Source organism: Uloborus diversus, chromosome 2, assembly GCF_026930045.1.
Source record: "Uloborus diversus isolate 005 chromosome 2, Udiv.v.3.1, whole genome shotgun sequence".
Classification (NCBI taxonomy): domain Eukaryota; kingdom Metazoa; phylum Arthropoda; class Arachnida; order Araneae; family Uloboridae; genus Uloborus; species Uloborus diversus.
In genome coordinates, this window is record NC_072732.1 from 43478771 (window position 1) to 43500040 (window position 21270).

At 37.1% G+C, this 21270-nt stretch overlaps 1 protein-coding gene across 1 annotated transcript in view; it reads right to left on the reverse strand.

Annotated features, from left to right (window-relative positions):
* Nucleotides 1–1853: 1853 nt before the first annotated feature.
* The window catches only part of LOC129217001 (aldehyde dehydrogenase, mitochondrial-like), a 28252-nt gene continuing 8835 nt past the window's right edge, over nt 1854–21270 (reverse strand). Inside the window, exons 7-12 of the mRNA XM_054851229.1 lie at nt 20803–20905; nt 20525–20709; nt 15846–16010; nt 4857–5014; nt 3464–3578; nt 1854–1987 (exon numbers count right to left, since the gene is read on the reverse strand). Of these exons, the coding sequence (XP_054707204.1) occupies nt 1955–1987; nt 3464–3578; nt 4857–5014; nt 15846–16010; nt 20525–20709; nt 20803–20905 (759 nt within the window). The 3' untranslated portion in view covers nt 1854–1954. The remainder of the gene's footprint in view (nt 1988–3463; nt 3579–4856; nt 5015–15845; nt 16011–20524; nt 20710–20802; nt 20906–21270) is intronic.

Sequence of the window (21270 nt, forward strand, 5' to 3'; positions counted from 1 at the left end):
AAAGATTTATTACTGATATCATATCTTTTGAAGCATCGGATAACATGGCATTTGAAATTTTTCTACTTTTTCTGCGAGAAGTGTGGCAAGGGATCTTAAAAATTATTTCTGATAATAAAGACCGTCTTAAAGGTACAGAAGTAACTTGCATGACTAAACTGCTTCGAATGTTTGGAAGAGCACCCAATGTTTTTCAAAGTCTGCTCACGCTTTTAATAGAAACAGAGAAGTTGATTTACATCGATCGAAAAGGCAAACTTAAAGAATTTATGTGGACTGCTAATTATTTGAAATTGAAGCAGGATCTCCAGCAAATTGCTCCCCATAGGTGAGCCCTAAAAGTATTCGGGGATGGTGAATTATTGCAACTGGGAATCGCGCCCTTCGTTTGAAATGCGAAAGATTGCTGATCCGAGAAAGGACTGCGAAAGAAGAACAAAAGGAAGAAGTAGATGGTTCTGTTACAAAAGAAGAATCAAAGTCATTTCATTCTTAGATCGTGCAAGAATTCCATCAACTGGATCAAAAAAGATGGTACTGTTACAAAATAATCAAAATTTGGCATTTTCTTTAACAAGCTCAAAGAAAGGGGTCTTGCTACAAAATAATCAAAATTTAGCATTTTCATTTAATAAATAGTACAAGAAGTCCATCAACTAGATCAAAGGAAGATGGTTTTGCTACAAAAGCTGAATCAAAATTTGGTATTTTCGACAAATGGATCGTAAAGGCTACAGCAGAGTCAATTTTTCTTCCGAAGAGATCAAAAGAGAAATGTAGTAACTTGAAATTTGAGCTGACGAGTTACATCACAAACATTATGAACAATAACTGATTTTGTTTAAAAGTTAAGCAAACTTGCTTTGTAGCAGAAGTTTAAAATGTAAGACTTGATGCTGATCCCTTAGATTATTGAAAGCGTTTATAAAAGGGTAAAAAAATAATCTTTTTAGGCTCTACGTGTGAACGTGATAGTTATTTTTGTTGAAAAGTGACTGCAGAGAGTGGAACGATAAAACAGAAAACAAAACAATAGTGCAAATAGCAATAGTATCTGATAAAGAATATTACTATCTTATCGATCTCCCGTTCGAGATAAAATGCTTGATAAACTGGTTCAAAATTATGTTGCTCATTCATCAGTGTTTTAAGTCACAACATTTGTTAAAATATATTAAAAGTAGCCACTGAAATGCATTTGAAGTTGACTAATTTTATGAACTCGATTGGAACTGTTTACGAGTTAATGCATGCAGCAGCAAATAATTTAACTTTATGCTATTTCAAACATCAATAAAACTGAGATTCATTAGAAATTTAGTTGTTTTCTTATGTTATTTTTTCAGCTATTTCAGACGCTATAAAAAGTTATAAAACAGTGGCAAATGTTAAATTTACGAAGGCAATCTTTCTATTTCTATTACACTGTTAAAGTCAAGGTTGATTAAGATTATTTTTATTTTTTGCATTTAAGGTTGAAAGTAATAAATGTCTCATCAAAGAAGTACACCACTGTACTGTTTCAAATCATGAATGTTTTAGCTCATAGTCCGAAAAATAATAATGCTGCTCAAAGTGAAGTGTCATAGAAAAATTACAAGTCTAATGCTCCTTCATGTCTACTCTATTATGAATGAAATTTCACATGATGTAGTCTTTACTATTCCCACAAATTATCCATTATACTAGAATTTTAGTTACAGCTATCAAATCATATATTGCATCCGTGACGAGTTGTCACCTGTCTATCGTCTGTGACTTCGGCAGAAACGAGTCCATTACCTTAAAATTGGTAGATTAGGAAAAAAAGACGTTTGGCTGTATTTATAAGTTAGAGTCACAATGCAATAAATCGCAGCGAACATGATATCAATATTTATTGCCAATAACATTTCATACATTATTCTATTATGAAATGTCTTCCTTTAACATTTCATACTAGTTCAAGGTTTTTTCAACTGTTTTTCTGGGGCACTTTCATTGTCACCTGAAATGAAATGTTTAACATGAGCAAACATTTGAAAACCAACACCAGCTGTGGAAATACGCACTATAGCAGGAATATGTACATTTGAACTTACTGATCGGGTAAGTTTAATTTATTTAAATGTTAGGTATGATCTTTACATTTAATGTACGGGATGTTTTGTGTATTAGTTCACGTAGTAGAAGAACTCCCAACGTACTTCATTGATAAATTCAAAATTTCTTCCATATGTTTTAAGATAACAGCAGAATATAATTCGATATGAAATACTGCTCTCTTCACGAAAAAGATAGACCAAACGTAAAAAACAGTTTGCCAAAAGTTAGCCACGATACTATTTTTTAGGATTTAATACATGAAATACACCGCCAGCTCAGTCATTCCAGCCGAGGACTGCAGTTTCGGCAGTCCTCTGCTGGAATGACTGAACTGGCGATGTATTTCTTGTATTTCTGCCTTAGACCTGGTATATGGCGGTAACTTACTGACAATGGTAATAGCACTCGCCTGCTGCTTGGAACCAATTTGTTCTTTTGTGATTGACCAACGTATGATTGCCGTCGCCAAATGGTAGATTTCTTTGTTTACGTCTAACCTATCTTTCTCGTGAACGTAGCATAGTTTGTTTTGAAGCACATCTCACCGCATTAGTAGGATATGGAACAAAAGATCTACTATTTGTGCTTTTCGCTGTTGTTGTTTCTTACTTTACTCCTGAGTTCAATTTTTTATTTTGCTTCTGGGTGATGAAGTAACTCCTTTTTATGACCAACAAACAGTCTTTAGGAGCTTTTCTTATTCCCGTCTTCTCAGCAGGGCACCCCGATGGGAGATCACTGTGATCTTCCAAAAAATTCCTTATTTGGCAAATTTTGCTGACTATTCCTTAAATTTAGACACATATTGAAACATTAAGATTTTTTTTTCCTTTTTTTTTAAAGTTTTTAATTTTTTTTAAATGATGTCTAAAGTTCCTTCTCATTCGGTGTTATGTGTGTATGATAACGTATTGTATCATTTGGTAAAATGAAAATTACATTCGAAAAATTGAGAATTTTTGTCCCCCCAAATATTTTAGTTCGGGGCGCCCCTGCTTTTCAGTCTTTAAATATGTAGCGCAGTTGCTTGAAAGGCACACACACTTTAGATTAATTAATTTAATTTCTTAAAGAGCAATTCTTCCTAAGCCTGTGAGGTATAAAGACTTCGAACTTATGTTCTTCCAACGTTTTGTCATCATGTTTGAAAAATAATGTTTTATATGCACAAATTCGTGAAAGCTTTTATGAGTACAAAAAACGAAAGATTTTCATCAATCTACCATACTGCATAAAATTATTGTAATAACTTAATGCGCATATTTTTCCGTCGCTAAATCTCAAAATATAATCAACGGATACCTCCAACGGTTACAGTTTTGACCAGCGAACTGAAATATGATTTAAACCAAAGGCACTTAATAAGAACCAAACTTACTGTTTTTATTTCAGTATATGCTTGCAGTCCATAATCGCCCATTTCTCTTCCAACTCCAGACATCTTAAACCCACCAAAAGGAGCCTGTGCGTCGAAAACGTTGTAGCAGTTTACCCTATGTGACAAAACATATTTTAGAATTCAATAATTGCTGTGCCATAGTTACCATTTAAAAGATGGTGGGATAATACTTGGCAAAAGGAAAATTCATAGCAGCATAAAAATGAAATAACATCTGAATTCAGTTTTAGCCCGGGAGCAGAAGCAACGTGCGTCGCAGATTCTTAAGAAAGGCTGCAGCCTATTTTCTAATTGGTGTAGAAAAATAAAAAAATAAAAATTAAAGGAAAAAAATCTTCAATTTCAACGAACAAAGGTTTGTATTGTATTTCTTGGGTTCTAAGATAAAATCCGCAGACATCATATACTTGTAGTTTTTAAGCTTAGCATCTTATTTTGATGTATTTTACGATAATCCAATGTCGCAGACTATTATTGGGATTTTTAATCTGTGTCGCAGACTGCTGAAAAAAATTCTGCTCCCAGGCTAAATGAAAAAATAAATAAATAAATAAAACCTGAATTAAGTTTTAGCCCTGGAGCAGAAACAGCGCGACGCTGTAACGTGCGTCGCAGATTCTGCAGAAAGGCTGCAGACTATTTTTAAATTGAGGTGCAAAAAAATAATAATAATAGAAAAATACATTTTTTGAATGAAAAAATAAAACTTGAGTTTCAACATTCAAAGATTTGCACTGTATTTCTTGAGTTCATGGATGTAATGCTCAGATTTCATGTAATTGTAGTTTTTAAGTTTAACATTTTATTTTGATGTATTTTGCGATAATCTAACGTCGCAGACTATTATTCGGATTTTTAATCTGCGTCGCAGACTACTGAAAAAAAAAATCTGTTCCCGGGCTGCATGGAAAAAAAAAAAAAAAATTCAATTTTTTTGAACATACAAAGATTTGCACTGTATTTCTTGGGTTCAGGGATATAATCCCCAGGCATAATGTACTTGTAGTTTTTAAGTTAAGCACCTTGTTTTGATGCATTTACGATTAATCTAATGTCGCAGACTATTTTTGGGGTTTTCAAGCAGCGCCGCAGACTGCTGAAAAAATTTCTGCTTCCAAGCCTTCTCGAAAATTGTTTTTCGGGAAGTTGTATATTTTCTGTCTTTTTATTCTAATCTTAAGCAAAAAATATAATTTTTAACAAAGGCTGATCCCAATTTTTTCTCCATCGTCTTTGCGTGTTTTAATTAGTGAAAAACCGACAAACGACGTGAAAAATAAACCAAATAGAAATATCTTCTCAATTAAATGCCATCTGAAGGCGATTTTTCATTCACCAATGCGCACACGATTTGCATTTAAAATATGCTTACCACACGGTACCAGCTTGCAGTGCACTTGAAAAATACGTGATCTTATCAATATCTTGTGAAAATATTCCTGCTGCCAATCCATACATGGTGTTGTTAGCTCTTTCTACTAGTTCCTCTATTGTTTTGAATTTAAGAATTTGCATCACTGGACCAAATATCTATGAAATAAATAGTGTGAGATCAGTTTTAAATATTCAAACAGAACAGAAGTCGAACTTAAAAAAAAGCATAGCAACCTGAAATCGTTTTTGACGAATTAAAGTTTTCTTAATCAGGGATTGCCGTCAAGCGATTGCTCTGCATTACTTTGCTTAAATTTTAGTTTACATTTTGAAATTTTTTCATTTATTCGCAAATTAAGGGGGTCCGGGACACGTTTTGAAATTTTTTTTATTAAATAGTTTAGAATTTTAAAAAATTTTTGCACTGATTCACCATCTATTTATAAAAGCAAAATCATAGCAAAAATATTTAATAAATCATTTCTTTAAATTTAAATGTATTATTTTTTAAAGAAAAAAAAGGGTCGCTTTATATCGCAAGAAGTCAAAATATTCTTGCTAAATTTTCAAATTGTTTTCAAAAAACTATGCACAAATATCTAAGCTATAAATTTTATTCGGCGATTTAAAAATATTAATTTAACCAAATATGGAAAATATCTGAAGAAAATTTCAAAAAATTCTAAAATACTTTTTTTTAAATTATATTATTAATTAATTTCCAGCCGAGGAAATGACTGAGCTGGCGGTGTATTTCTTGTATTTCTGCTTTAGCCCTGGGCTAATGGGCGGTAATTTACTGAATATATACCATGCCTTGCCATCAATTTTCGAGTAGAACCGAACCATTGCTTCGGTCACTCGGCTGGTCTGTGCTAATTCTACATTAGCTACCAGTTTGTTTGGCCCTCTTGGCTTCCATAAGAGGTTTTCCATCTCCAGCTCAGTCACTTTCCTATGCCGGGCTGATGAGTGCTAATAAGTACGAAACTGCAGTCCTCGGCTGGAAATGACTGAGCTGGCGGTGTATTTCTTGTATTTCTGCTTTAGCCCTGGCTAATGGGCGGTAATTTACTGAATACTGTTACTGTAGTTCATGGATTAAAATAAGCTTTTGTATATAATTGATGGCAGTGAATAACGTTTATATGACGCGAGTTTTTTTTACTAGCGTTAACTGCATTTTTAGAAAGGCGAACGGAAAAAAATTAGTTTTAAACAAGGATGTTTTTTTTAAATTATAAATGTGTGATTTAAGTTCCAAACAACTGTAGAATAAATTGAGCTATTTTCTTGAAACTTAGATGTGTTGATAGATTGAAAATTTTCCAATTTTTTGAGTTATATGTTCTTGGATGGTTTTATAGTGAAAGTACATTTTTGAATGTTTTTATTTTTGCTTCAATGACGTTATTGGTATAGCGTATTTTCTGTGTCAAAGTTAATTTTATCAAAATTATTGAAGTTATCCTCCACTTTACTCTACCTTGGAGTGAAGTGGGGGTATCAAAACATGCTCTTTTAAAGGTATCATTGAGAGCAAGCAATCTAACAAAAGATTAATGGTTCTGTTTCATGCTTAATCTACGAGGGTCATTCAATAATTAAAGATTCAAACTGACAGGAAGATAAACCATTTGTTTCTACAAAATAAGACTTTTCCTACTATTCAACATAATTCCCATTAAGTTTATGCGCTTGTCCCAACGGTTTACTAGCTTTTTGTATACTGGCTGCAAAGAACTCTTTGTCTTGATTTCGGAACCAATTTCTCACACATTTCTTGACATCCTCATTGTCCTGAAACCCCTCTTTCAGTAGACTAATTAAATGAAAATCAGAGGGTGCTGCATGGGGATTATAAGGCGGATGAGGCAGTACCTCCCAGCTAAATTTATCATTGGTTTTACGGGTTTTTTGAGCAACGTGAGGACATGCTTTGTCTTGCTGGAGAATCACACTTCTGATATGAGATCCACGACTCCTCTCTCATGACCGTTTTCAAATTTCTTTTAAAGCATATCTGGTGAGGGCTGTTAGTTGTACGCTGTTCCTCGAGATAATTTCCAAATCCCGCACTTTCAATAGGCCTGCCAGAACGGTATTTGTCAGACACTGATTCTCAACCACTTTTGAGCTGTTCTACTCACTTGAAAAATATTCCACGGTTCATACAGCTTTCACCATACACTTTAGTCATTCTAGAAGATGATACATTATCTGGTTTATTACCCCCAGTAATCAAAAAACGAATTACAGAACGTTGCTCAACCAATGTGGAATTTTCATGAAGACCCGTTATCGTTTATCGTAGTTTTGAGAGTATAGACAGAGCAATGTTGATCAATTGGCTGATTAGAACTCACCTCAATGATGCCAACTTACGATCCCAAGTGTGTCAAACTTTTGTTCTACCAACAGCCCCACAACAATTTGTGTCTTTAAGTAGGGGAAAACCACCTATATTGGACCACTGCTGAAATTGGACCGGGAGCTTAAAATCTATCGTAGAGTTCTGTGCTACACTCTACCGATGGAAATACAGAGATTTGTGTCTGAAACCTTTGAGGATGAAGTTTCGTCACATTTCGATCTGTATAGCTTGAGTTACGATGTGATTTGTGTTGAAAACGTGTTCGATCTTATTTTGAGAACTTGTATCTAGTAGAATAATACTAAAATTTGTGAACTGAGAAAATTTCTTTTATAGTATTATAAACAGTATTTAAGGGGGAGAACAGCAATGTATTTACATGCACAGTTGAGGTAGCGAGAAACAAAGGGATGCAAGTGGCAATATTAAAAATTTGGAGATAATCAGTACAAATGGTAGGTGAACCTCTCCTCTGTCTTGGGGCAAGAGATTGTACTAGTAGCCCTGGTAGGTGCTGCTGTACAGTATGATTTAGAAAAAAAATTCAATGAAAGCTTACCTAGGATCTGATCTTTACACGCGTTTTACTCGAAGCTTAAAATAGTCCATTTGCATCCCTTTGCTTCTCACTGCCTCAATTGGAAAATTTGTTGACAAGGTATAATTAAAAGAATAAAACATGGCGTGTTTTCCTTTATTGGACCGAAAAAAATTTCCTACATCGGACCGGTGGTCCAGTTTAAGAATATGTAATCAAGCAAGCCTTTTTACTTATCAGGTTATAAAATAATTGATTAGTCTAACTTAATAACGTAGTTAGGATTATTTTGAGCATATTTTAACACTAATTTGGTAAATTGATTTTGATTTTTTGTTTTTTTCAAGCACACTTTCTAGAAGCTGCCACCCATAAAATTAGGTGTTTATCCAATAAGCTTCAATTTCAGTTTTTTTTAATATAGTTTTTTAATTTGACTACAATTTGTGCTAGTTCACGTAACTTGTTGACTGGTTATTTTATTAATTGCAAGGACCGGTAGTCCAGCTTCAGAACATGAAATTCAAACGAACTTTTTAATTTTTTTATCGAAAATAATTTATTGGTGACATTTAAATGCGCATTTAGGATTACTTAAAATATAAATTAAGGCTTGTTAAAGCATTCACACTGGTTTTTTCTTAAGTAAGTTGCTTAGAAGCTTCAACCTCATAAAATAGAGTTTTTTTTTTTCTTTTTTCTTTCTTTTTTTTTTTTTAGCCAGAAGTTTTAATTTTAGTTTTAATAGATAAAATTCCTTATTATTTTTTTTTAATTTGACTGATATTTGTGCTCGTTAACCTTGCATTCTCTAGAACATCAGTTTGACCTTCTAGTACATTTGTGTTTAATTACTGCGACTTTGCAGCAACCGAGTCAGAAGTTTTCAGTCTAGATAAGACTACCAAAGTAAACATGCTACATGTTCGGTTTCAGCTGTTCAACATGCACAAGAGCAATGTATGGATAAAATTAATACAAGTTCCGAGGAATCAGTGGTTAGTTCTCATCAAGTTTTGATCGTCGGTTTTATTGATGATTTTGTTAAGGTGGCACACATATTACCTATGCATAAAAAATGGAAAGTAGAAAAGGAAACCTACTTCGGCAAACGTTCTAACGTCTTCGCCACAGAAAACGGACACAGAACAGAAAAAGCCGCAAAAGAAGGAGCAAAAAACCACACAAAGAAACTGGTATTGAAATATTTGCTATAGAGACGAAGGGCAAAGCATGATTCAGAGTATGAAATGCCATCAGTAAGTTCATCAACACTGCGCAAAGTTAGCCCAGAGCAAAGGAAATTCTATTGTTCATCCTGTAAAAAGACTGTACAGTTCTAATGCAAGTTATTATATCATTTACTGTTACGGTCTAATGTAGGAAATGCATGGTTCAATATAAGCGCATATATTCCTAAATTGGATTTTTGCAACTTTGTCAAAAATAATTTAAAAAAACAATTACAATCATATTTTCAGAAAATGTATGTACCTATGGCGGTTCCTAATTAAATTTGGCTTCAGATACCCTATTTTTTATTTTTGTTTTGCTTCACATTTAACGACACGGGCCTCTGGCTCTTAAGGGGGTCCAATATACGTTGTCTTTCCCTACACTGATAAGCAAGAAATTTCTCTTTAGAACTTCTAACAAATTTAAGTAGCTATACTTAAGCGAATTAAGAAAGCATTCATAAAACAGTGACGTTAGACCTCATTTCAGAGATAGCATCGCTAAAATGTACCAATAAAGCTTTTTTTGGGGGGGGGGGGGGTCAGGACTTTGTTTTAGCAAAAAAATGATCATGATGGTGAGTTGCAGACGCCATTTTGATGGGTTTCGTCTAACAATATGTCACTAAGTGAATTTTATCAAGAACTTGAAGAAAAAAAAAAGATTTGCATAGTATTTCATGACCTGGAAAAAGGTCTTTTTAAAAGTGTATTTGAGAAACATTTCGTGAAGAAATATAGAGGTCGTTAATTGGATGCGCCGATGAGCAATGGTTAATTGCTTCTATTGGTTTACCAAGAGAGAGAGAGCATTCTGAGCAAAATTATAAATAAAAACAGAAAAACAGGTAGTAATGTACATGGGCGCCCATATGCAAAGTTGAAAGGGGGGGAGGCTCATATATTTTCCCTGTGGTTTAGCTTGATATTTTCCATGTGGAAACCGATTTCAGGGCAGATTAGAGTCATTAAAATTTGACATTTTTAATGACTTATTCATTAATAGCTGGAGAAGAAAGGTTTTTACATTTTTGTAAAGAAAAAAGTACTAAACGCAAAAGGAAGTTCTAATTTCAAAGGGGGGGGGGGGGCTCGAGCCCCCCTTGCCCCCTACATGGGCGCCCTTGGTAATGTACTTGGTTTAATGTAATTAAAATGTTATCGTCTGTGTAAAATGTATACCAATACACTTCAGGCAAGTTAAAAATTTTAGTTTATACTCTCTAGAACTGATATTGCAATAAGCAGTAAGTTACCGACCCTAAGCCAGAGTTAAGGCAGAACTGCTTGCAATATACTGACAGTCAGGTTATCACATCCATAGTCCGGGAGCAAATGGTTTCCCGTGCGATTTTTGTGATACAATTATAGCAGTTAGTTTTTCTGAAAGGTATTTGCATGAGGAAAACGAATTCAGATGTTGCCACCCCCCAAAATGGTGCAGGGGGGCTGGGGGCAGCTATAACTGCCGTGGGGGGCAAGTGATTTCCCGTTCAATTTTTGTGATACAATTGTGTGACTTAGCTTTTCTGAAAGGTATTGGTACGAGAAAACCAAATTTCGATAATGCCAACCCCGAAAATGGTTCAGGGGGCAGGGGGGCGGCTATAACTACATTTGGGGGGGCAAGCTGTTTCCCGTTCAATTTTTGTGATACAATTATGGCAGTTAGTTTTTCTGAAAGGTATTGACACGAGGAAACCGAATTTGGATGATGCTACCCCCGTAAATGCTGCAGGGGGGCGGAGGGGGGAAGGGATTATAACTGCATTTGGGGGGCAAGCTGTTTCCCGTTCAAACTTTATGATATAATTATGCGAGTTAGTTCTCCTGAAACGTATTGGCACGAGGAAACCGAATTTAGATGCTGCTAACTCCGAAATTGGTGCTGGGGGGCAGGGGGGGGCGGTTATAACTGCGTTGGGGGCATGTAATTTTTCGTTTACTTTTTGTGATACAATTATGGGAGTTAGTTTTTCTGAAAGGTATTTGCATGAGGAAAACGAATTCAGATGTTGCCACCCCCCAAAATGGTGCAGGGGGGCTGGGGGGCAGCTATAACTGCCGTGGGGGGCAAGTGATTTCCCGTTCAATTTTTGTGATACAATTGTGTGACTTAGCTTTTCTGAAAGGTATTGGTACGAGAAAACCAAATTTCGATAATGCCAACCCCGAAAATGGTTCAGGGGGGCAGGGGGGCGGCTATAACTACATTTGGGGGGGGCAAGCTGTTTCCCGTTCAATTTTTGTGATACAATTATGGGAGTTAGTTTTTCTGAAAGGTATTGACACGAGGAAACCGAATTTGGATGATGCTACCCCCGTAAATGCTGCAGGGGGGGGGCGGAGGGGGGAAGGGATTATAACTGCATTTGGGGGGCAAGCTGCTTCCCGTTCAAATTTTATGATATAATTATGCGAGTTAGTTCTCCTGAAACGTATTGGCACGAGGAAACCGAATTTAGATGCTGCTAACTCCGAATTTGGGGCTGGTTTTGTTGGCATGCTGCATTCTTTCAATGATGTCAAACAGTCTGGAATTTCAGTAAGGGCTCTATTGTTTGATGATATGGTCAAGTTTATAGCCGGTGAAATGTCATCTGGTTCTCTTTGTTGATAAATTGCAAGGGCTGTTGCATCCGTTGTATTTTTCCCATCTGGCGTATCCTCCATGAAATCTACGTTGTCCACTGCGAAAAAAATATATCTGTCCTTCACTTTATCTGATGGCACATAGACCCCTTGGTTAGCTTTTATATCATTTAATATCGTCTCAGCTATTTGAGTTTCACATCTTCGAAGACGATCATACCCAATTGAGAGACCGTATCCATGCAAAAGCTCAATAACCTTTTTGTTTCTCACAACTTGATGTACTGATAACCCTATAGCTTCTTGCTGAGGCATTATACGTCTAGATTGAATATTTGAAGCAGTGCGTTTCACTTGTCTCTCATTATATGTCATGGCTATTGCAGTTTGGGATATGCTCATAACAGCCTTGTTAACTTGTGATTGCTTGCGTTCTGATGACATGTGCTCAACAGTACCACAAATAAGCCATCTGAAGAACGAATACACTTCTCGCGGCACATGGTCTTCGTTTACATCTAATGAACCTGAAAACTCCCACTTCTTAGTATTCATAATAGATTTACGGAGATACTTAGCAGCATCATACAAACTCCTCATGGTCATGTTTAAATCTTCATCATCATTCTGGGATATCATGTTATTGTCTCGTGCATGCTTCATACTAACAATTTCTGCTTGATTTCTTTTCTGCGGACGGTGAAATTCAATATCTGCAACAGATTTCTGTAGCAATTCTTTTGTTTCTTTCCCTGTAATGGATGGATAAGGGACGTTATTCATAGCACGAATGTTTTCATACGTGGTTTGTACATCAGCCATACTCAATGTACCTGTTTTTAAACATTCTTGAATCATACAAGTAAATTCAATCTCTGACGCACTCTCAGGGGCTCTAGAAGTGTTGGGTGCACTGGCATTAGGACATCGTAGTACATTTGTCACATTCTTCGCAAAACATTGTAAATGGTATCGAATGTCGATAGCGTGACCATCTTCAGGGTTTATTGCTGTATTAAGTTTTATCTGGAGGGCTTCATTTTCACTTTTAGCAATAGCATCACTCAGACTTTTTTGAGCATGATCAACCGACAGTTTTCTGAGGGACTTTGCACGTGTCTGACCTTTGTCACAGAAAAAGCATTTCTCTTTATTGAATGGAATGCAATGTGAACGTGTCAGTCTCGATGTGCTACTATTTGTAACAGGTGATGTATGCTGCGCTTGACTTTCATATCGCTTTTTTATGCGTTCAAAATGTCCCTTATGAGTGACATCTTGGTAACAACTTCGATGCCATGATGCCTTGTTGTCAGCCAGTATTTTTGCAGTCATTCCACGCAAACGGATATTAGATGAAACATACTTGACGTTTTCATATTTAGCATTTTCTAGCACACTCTTTAAAACCTTTTCATGTGTGGTAGGGTTAATGATTAGTCCTTCGGTGGATTTCTCTTGACATATAATACATAATGTATAATTAATTCCTATTTTTAGCTTTGTATTTGGTTCAGTGAGATCCATCTGAAAGTGACTAATTGCTTACTAAACTAATAAACGACGTGCGTCAAACTTCTGCATACAATATTTTTATTTTAAATGAGCTAGACTAAAATAAGAATCCCTTCTCCTCTCTTTCTTAAAAATAAATGATACAACGTTCCCTTGTTGACGAATTTCCATTTCATGTGACTCCAGAGAAAAAGTGGCCAATTAAAGTGTCCAATAAAATAGATAATACTGGTGACAGCAATAAATTTCTGTTTTGACAATTTAAAGAGATCTGCTGTTCCCTCTCTGAAACTTGTTCGTGAGAATTTTCTTTCAGAAGAATAAAAAGATACGGTGTGCTTCATAGAGAAAAGAGATATTGTAAAAAACCAATACTATCACGATCTGATTAGGAAAATGAGACCCATCAAGTTGCTTTGTAGAATAACTAGAGACATATAGGTTGTAAAACTGGACATGCCGATTCCGTGAGAACTGGATCAGATTTTGACATTGTTGCTTTTGGAAAAACTGACCGCCAACCAAGAATTGAAGATGCACTAGGCCGCAATACAAAGGGAAGGAAGAGATAAGCAAAATTAAAGGCGGCGGCAAGGAACTCATGTTAAGCTCTCGTAACAATGCCTTTGTCCTCCGCTTCTATGAGTACAAAGGAGAAAGGAGAAAAAAGACCTCCTTCGACATATGTTTGTTTCTTTAATGTACGACCACCATGGTGTTGGAAATTTCATCCAAGCGCTCCCACCACTTAGTTAAAATTTACTTTAAAAAAAAGGAGAAAAACTCAAACGAAAAAACATTATTCTTTCAGAGCTGGGGCCGTCAAAGCCGTCATTTGGGGGGGGGGCTTAACACTGCCCCCCCCAAAATGATAGGCCTGGGTAAATAAAGGGTACAAATTTATTTCGGAAGAGGAAATATATACAAAGAATAATAAAGTACACAAATACAATTTTGCATTTTTTTAATCAACGGGGGGGGGGGGACCCCCCCCCCCTTCCTCCTAATATTTTTTGCTGAAATGATAAACTTTGTTACCAGGAACCCATTATCAATGGAAAGATCGTCTTTAGTCGGATGAATTTTCATTCATAAACTCACATCTTTTACAATGAAAAAGGAGCTCTTAATAGCTTCGAAACACGTGTCAGCAATTTAATTCGGAGTTTTTTGCATTTAATGTTGTTATTAGTGGATTTAAGCATATTAAACTTTGAAAACTTGTTGTAAACCGAGAAATTTTGAATATATAAGTGTGTTATGTTTGCAGTCATACCCCCCCTGCCCCCCATCAGCATTTTAGGGGATAGCAACATCCAAATTCGTTTTCCTCGTGCCAATACCTTTCAGCAGAACCAACTCCCATGATTGCATCACAAAAATTGAACAGAATACCTCTTGCCCCCCTGCACATTTATAACCGCCCCCGCCCCCTGCCCCATTTTCGGGGTTGACAACATCCAAATTTGTTTTCCTCGTGACAATACCTTTCAGAAAAACTAACTCCCATAATTGTATCACAAAAATTAAACGAAAAATTACATGCCCCCAACGCAGTTATTACCGCCCCCCCTGCCCCCCAGCACCAATTTCGGAGTTAGCAGCATCTAAATTCGGTTTCCTCGTGCCAATACGTTTCAGGAGAACTAACTCGCATAATTATATCATAAAATTTGAACGGGAAACAGCTTGCCCCCCAAATGCAGTTATAATCCCTTCCCCCCTCCGCCCCCCTGCAGCATTTACGGGGGTAGCATCATCCAAATTCGGTTTCCTCGTGTCAATACCTTTCAGAAAAACTAACTCCCATAATTGTATCACAAAAATTGAACGGGAAACAGCTTGCCCCCCCAAATGTAGTTATAGCCGCCCCCTGAACCATTTTCGGGGTTGGCATTATCGAAATTTGGTTTTCTCGTACCAATACCTTTCAGAAAAGCTAAGTCACACAATTGTATCACAAAAATTGAACGGGAAATCACTTGCCCCCCACGGCAGTTATAGCTGCCCCCCAGCCCCCCTGCACCATTTTGGGGGGTGGCAACATCTGAATTCGTTTTCCTCATGCAAATACCTTTCAGAAAAACTAACTGCTATAATTGTATCACAAAAATCGCACGGGAGCTAAAATTTGACCGTTTGCTCCTCGACTACCAGAGATTGCGGTTTCGACTTTGTTGTGTGCTCATCAATTTGGAATAGTGATTAACTGAGCAAGAGTCTGCCTCATATAAACTGTTATTGCTCTACTTTCTACCACAATCCCATAACATACTTAATTCTGGTACTGGGCATATTTTCATACTAGTGGTTCCCGCACGGCTTTGCCCGTAATAGAAAATTAAAAGATATTTGGTTCGCCTGTATATTTACAAATAATGTATGGTGAATTTTCTCGCCAATTGGCTTGTTCCCATGCTACGGTTCCACGTTATGATAATTTCGTAATTTACTTGTCCATCTTATGATAATTTTGTTCTTAAAGTTGGAATAAAAAAAGAACCACATCGAATTTTCGAAAAATCGCTTCGAGGTGCACACCCCTATGCTACAAACTAACTTTGTGCCAAATTTCATGAAAATCGGCCGAACGGTCTAGGCACTATGCGCGTCACAGAGATCCTGACAGACAGAGATCCGGACAGAGATCCTGACAGACAGAGAGACTTTCAGCTTTATTATTAGTAAAGATTAATAAATGACGATATTTTAAATTATTTTTTTTTTACTTACTTCTTCGGTTGCAATTTTCATATTATCTTGAACATCAGCGAAGACAGTTGGCGACACAAAGTAACCTTTGTCGCCCAGCCGACCACCGCCGCACAGCATTTTTGCACCTTCTTCTTTTCCACTGCCAATTAAACTCAATATTTTATCCATTTGAGTTTCACTTATCTGAAATAGTTTTTATTAATGAACATTTCAGCAATTTTCGAGAGATTATTTTAAACTATATGACAATATTTGGTTTTCATGAAATTTGAAGAAAAAAAAATCATTTTTTCAACATGTATTCAGTTGTACAGAAAGTATTTCACCTGGAGAAAACCTTTTAATTTAACCCTCAAGTTTATTCAATTTACAGGAAATAAAACTGAATATTTTTCACCCTGACATTCAGACTTTAAAGCGAAAATAATAAATTTAAATTCAAAGGAAAGTATAATATAACCAAGTTTAATTTTTAAGAAATATATTCAGTTATAGAATTCAGCTTAAAGAAATATATTCAGTTATAAAATTTAGCTTAAAGAAATATATTCAGTTATAAAAAATCAGAGGTTTACTAAAATACATTTTATAGCGGGAAAAAAAATGGGCACAACACAATGGTGTTTTCAGAATGAAATAAAATTTCATATTCGAAAGGGCAATACTGATCTTTGAAGCTGATTACAAAATGAGAGTGGAACGATCATTTATTAATGGGAAATACCAAACGAGTGGAAGTTTTAGTACCCTGTTGAGACACCTCTAGCGTGAATTTACGAGGCGAAACAGCCGAGCATTGAGGCTTAGCTGTCTCGTAGGATGTCCTACGTGATCTCGTACCACAGTAATTGTAAACGCGCCACTAATTCAATCAAACTCGTCAGTCGTCCAACTTAGCTTCTCAAGTGATCCGAGATATGCTCGATTTGTGTCTAATCAGGGCATCGCGTAGGCCAGAGAAAGCAACAATTATGGAAAAATAAGTCCCCTGACACCCTTGCTGTGAGTGACTAATCATTGTCCTGTTGAAAAATGGCTCCTGGAAGCCCAACTATAATGCCACTACATGTGACTGAAGTATGACATTCACGTACCGTAATGCTGTCATGGTGCTATGGATCAGTATTAGGGGTGACCACGCTTCTTATATGATAGCACCCTATAACATCATCCCATCTATAATTTCGCTAAGACACTGAAAAGCAAAGGCACTATTTGGGAGTTCACAATGGATTTGCCGTAAGCGTACAAAAATGTCATCATTGCCCGAATTCGATCTGGATTCATCGTTGAAGACGAATAGACAATCTGGATCAATTCAGTTGTAATCGCATCCCGTCGAATTCGACCTACTCCAAGGGGAGGAGACAGTTTGAATGTCCTAATAAAGTCTTTGCTTTTCACCCACAACTGGAGTGACGTAATGATGTGCTATCGTATACAAAACATGGTCGCTTCTAATGTTGATTCACAGCACTATGACAGCCTTACAGTACGTTTGTGTCATGCTTAAGTCACATGTGTTGGCACTCATGGTGGGGCTATTAAAAGCCATTTTTTAACAGGACAATGCTCGGTCACACACAAAAAGGGCCTCAGAGGAGTTCCTCTTTCCCTGTATCAACTTCTTTGGCCTGCACGTTGCGCTGATTTGTCACAAATCGAGCATATCTGGGTTAACTTGAAACGGTAAATTGGACAGCCAACGAGTTTGCTGGAATCAGTGTGCTTTTACAGTAACTGTGGAACTAGATGACGTAGAAGACTGCCCTTACGAGACTGCAATGAATCCATGCCAGACTGTATCACCTTTTACATTCATGCTAGAGGTGACTCAACAGAGTACTTAAACCTCCATTCATTTTTTATTTTTCCAGTAATAAAGGATCATTTTGCTTTCATTTTGGAATTCCTTTCTAATACCAATTTTAGGCGATAATATTCTCATTGAGGGGTTAAAACTATGTATTGAATTCAAGTGAATTGTTCTATGCAACATCAATGTTTTAGTAACACGTGGAAAAATAATTTAAAATAAAACTGAAATTACACTGGTGTGCAAAAATTAAGGACGAGACGGTTTTTTAAATATAACTTTGTACAAAAGCTTTCCAAATCAACACATTTAATACCGTAGGACCCCCAATACGTAAGGACATGTGTAATGTAAGCAACACTTACTAAAAGAGAAATCAGAGGGATACAAAGAAGCTTTATTGAAAAAGTAGCATGGAGCGCAATGCGACTGAAGGCCGAAATATCCCTGTGATGGGTGTCCAGCAAGAAACATCCGGTCTTTAGTAGGGGATATGATCTCCCCCGAGGCAGGTTTCACATCGTCTACCCATGCTGAGAATGAGGGTGTCAATGAGTGGTTGAGGCATTGCTGCCCATTCGTCTTGCAGCGCCAATCGAAGCTCCCGAATCGTTACTGGTGGTAAGGTACGAGCTGCCAAGCGTCTGCCTAGAAAATCCCATACATGCTCGATGGGATTGAGATCCGGAGATCGTGCCGGCCAATCCATACGTTCAATATCCTCACTCTCTAAGAGCTGTTCGGCAACTACTGTGCGATGACATGGTGCATTGTCGTCCATGAAAAGGAACTGTGGACCCATAGCGCCTCTAAAAAGACGCACATATGGAAGATGAATCTCGTTACAATAACGGGTCCCGTTGACTGAACCTGCGTCGAAGATGTGAAGGTCTGTAGGACTACCAAGCATGATGCCACCCCAAACGAGAACACCGCGACCTCCATACCTGTCCCTTTCAAGGATGCTCGAGGGATGATTTCGCTCTCTCCCCCGCTCTCTCCAGATGAGTATGCGATGAGAATCGCTACTCAGACTGAATCTGCTCTCATCTGTAAAGAGTACTCGTCCCCATTCATTGTCTCTCCAATTCTGGTGTTCCTGGCACCACAGAGAACGCCTTCTCCGATGGGCAGGCGTTAGAGGTACACATCGTATAGGGCGTCGTGCAAACAGACCACCACCGTGCAGTCTTCTGGCCACGGTAAAACGCGATATCGGTCGCCCAGTCGCCTGTGTCGTGTGTCTAGCGATTTCTCCCGCTGTCTGCCGCCTGTTTCTTCTGGCCTGTAAGACAATATACCGGTCATCTGCGGGTGTGGTTTCTCGTGGACGACCACTACTGAACCCACGGATAGCTGTTCCTGTAGTTTGAAATTGTCTCCAAAGTCGTGAAACGATGCTGTGAGCAATTCCGAACTCTGCAGCCACACTTGTCACACTGCGGCCTTCCTCCAACTTCCCAATGATTCGACCTCGGGTAAAAGCATCCAGGTGTCGTCTAACAGATTGATTATTCGCCATTTCCTGCTGAGGCAGCAACTCGGTGTGATTTTAACTGCTATACGGCGAGCAATCGCTTTGCCAGAAATACTGATCTTACACCGACAACATGCTTTATACTACTCAGACACTCCCCCATTACGTCTGCCTGTATATCTGCGCATGGGCTACCGTACATCACCTTACTTAATCTCCTGATTGGTCTTTCTGTCCGCTCTGCCTCTTCGTTCAGGTGATATGATAATTTTTCGACTTCGTCCTTAATTTTTGCACACCAGTGTATAGTACGAGGGTCGATCCAGAAATAATGCCCGTAAAGAGCTCCAGCTGAACGGGAAGGTGTTATAGAAAATCCGGCAACACCGTTGAGTTCGGCTTTTACCTGTTACCCTATTCGCGAACCTTCAGGCTGCACTTCTCTATGCAGTTCAGTTTTGACTCAGCAGCAGCCAGAGATGAAAACTTCCATTGTTGATCCTGCCAAATAAGGAAATCAGTTACAACTCAGGCAATTATTGGGCAACGCTAAGAAATCTCAGGCGAGCTCTCCAGAACCGCCAGCGCAGACGACTTACAGCCGGTGTAATAACGCTGCTTGGAGGCAAATGGCATGCCTCGCGACTCCTGTCAAATCCAGGAACTTTTCACACACTTTCGATGGCCTGTCGTGCCCCACCCACCTTGAAGTTTGGACCTCACACCTAGTGATTATCACTTGTTTGCCAAGTTAAAATAATATTTGGGAGCCAACGCTTCCAGAGCGATAATGAAGTGCGCTTCCTCAACGGGCTGGCATTAGAATCTACGACATTGGAGTACAGAAATTAGAACAAAGTCTACGAAAATGAGAAGAAAAAGATGTTAATTAGCAGGAAAATGGAGTAATTCTTCTTTCTTCTTCTTTACGATGTAAATTTCTATAAGAATAAACAATGCAGTCTATTTGTAAAATTTATGGGAACCTTATTTCTGGATAAGCCCTCGTATATATAGTTATACATTTATTAGTATAGTTATAGCTTAGAGCGTATTTAAAAAAAAATAATTTTAATTTACGCAACATTATCTAACACCATCTTCATTTTTCATGACTTTAAAAATTATTTCGTTAGGAGTGAACCAGTGATACCATATTAATCGGGAATCTTTATACTTCCAACAAAGTTAATGCAATCAAAATGATATAAATCTCTCTAACATGTTATAAATTTTAGCTCACATTGGAGTTTATATAGAACATTAACTTGCTGTTGAAAACATTTAAGCTATATTGGCAGGAATGCTTGAATTGGTAAATTATGGTCATGCATTTTTCTAGCAAAATAAACGGACAATTTATAAAATAAAAATACAAAAATGAACAAACAATTAAATAAGTACTTGAGGGCCTTGTTGCGTGTTTAGATCAAAAGGGTTTCCAACTTTTCTTTTGGATGCCAATTCGACACTTTTTTCCACAAATTTATCGTAAATACCTTCTTCCACAAAAATTCTTGTTCCTGCGCAGCACACCTGTCCTTGATTGAAGAAGACACCTTGATGTGCGGACTGAACAGCCAAATCCACTAGAAAAAAAGACGATATTCAGCATTAGAAATCTGAAAGCACCGAAGAAGTATTCTAGTGTAACATTTTATTTTAAAATTCCAAAGCTTAACAGTCTGCATCGTTGAATACTATGTTGGGACTTTTCCCTCCAAGTTCCAAAGTCACTCTCTTCAAGTTCGATTTGGCCGCCGTTTCCATGACAATTTGACCAACCTATAAGAAGAATGTAGTACATTATTTGAAGTTTGAAATCGGAGAAAGATAAATAAGTGTAGTTTTAGAGGAAGTTATATCGCGTTGCTACTTCAAAAACTGATTGATTAGTTTATGCCAGAATAAGAATGTACCCTATATTAAAAATTTATTGAAAATAATTTTAAGATAATTCTTTATTTTACACACAGTAGGAATTTCTAATATAGAATATAATTCGCACAAATATGAGTTCAATGGCAAACATGAACAATTTGGTTAAATAGATGATGTTCGTACAATGTTCACACCTTTGGAATAATATCCGATTGGATTACAAAAAATTTCTCTTTTTTTTCTGAAAACAACATAAATGATAACTTTAA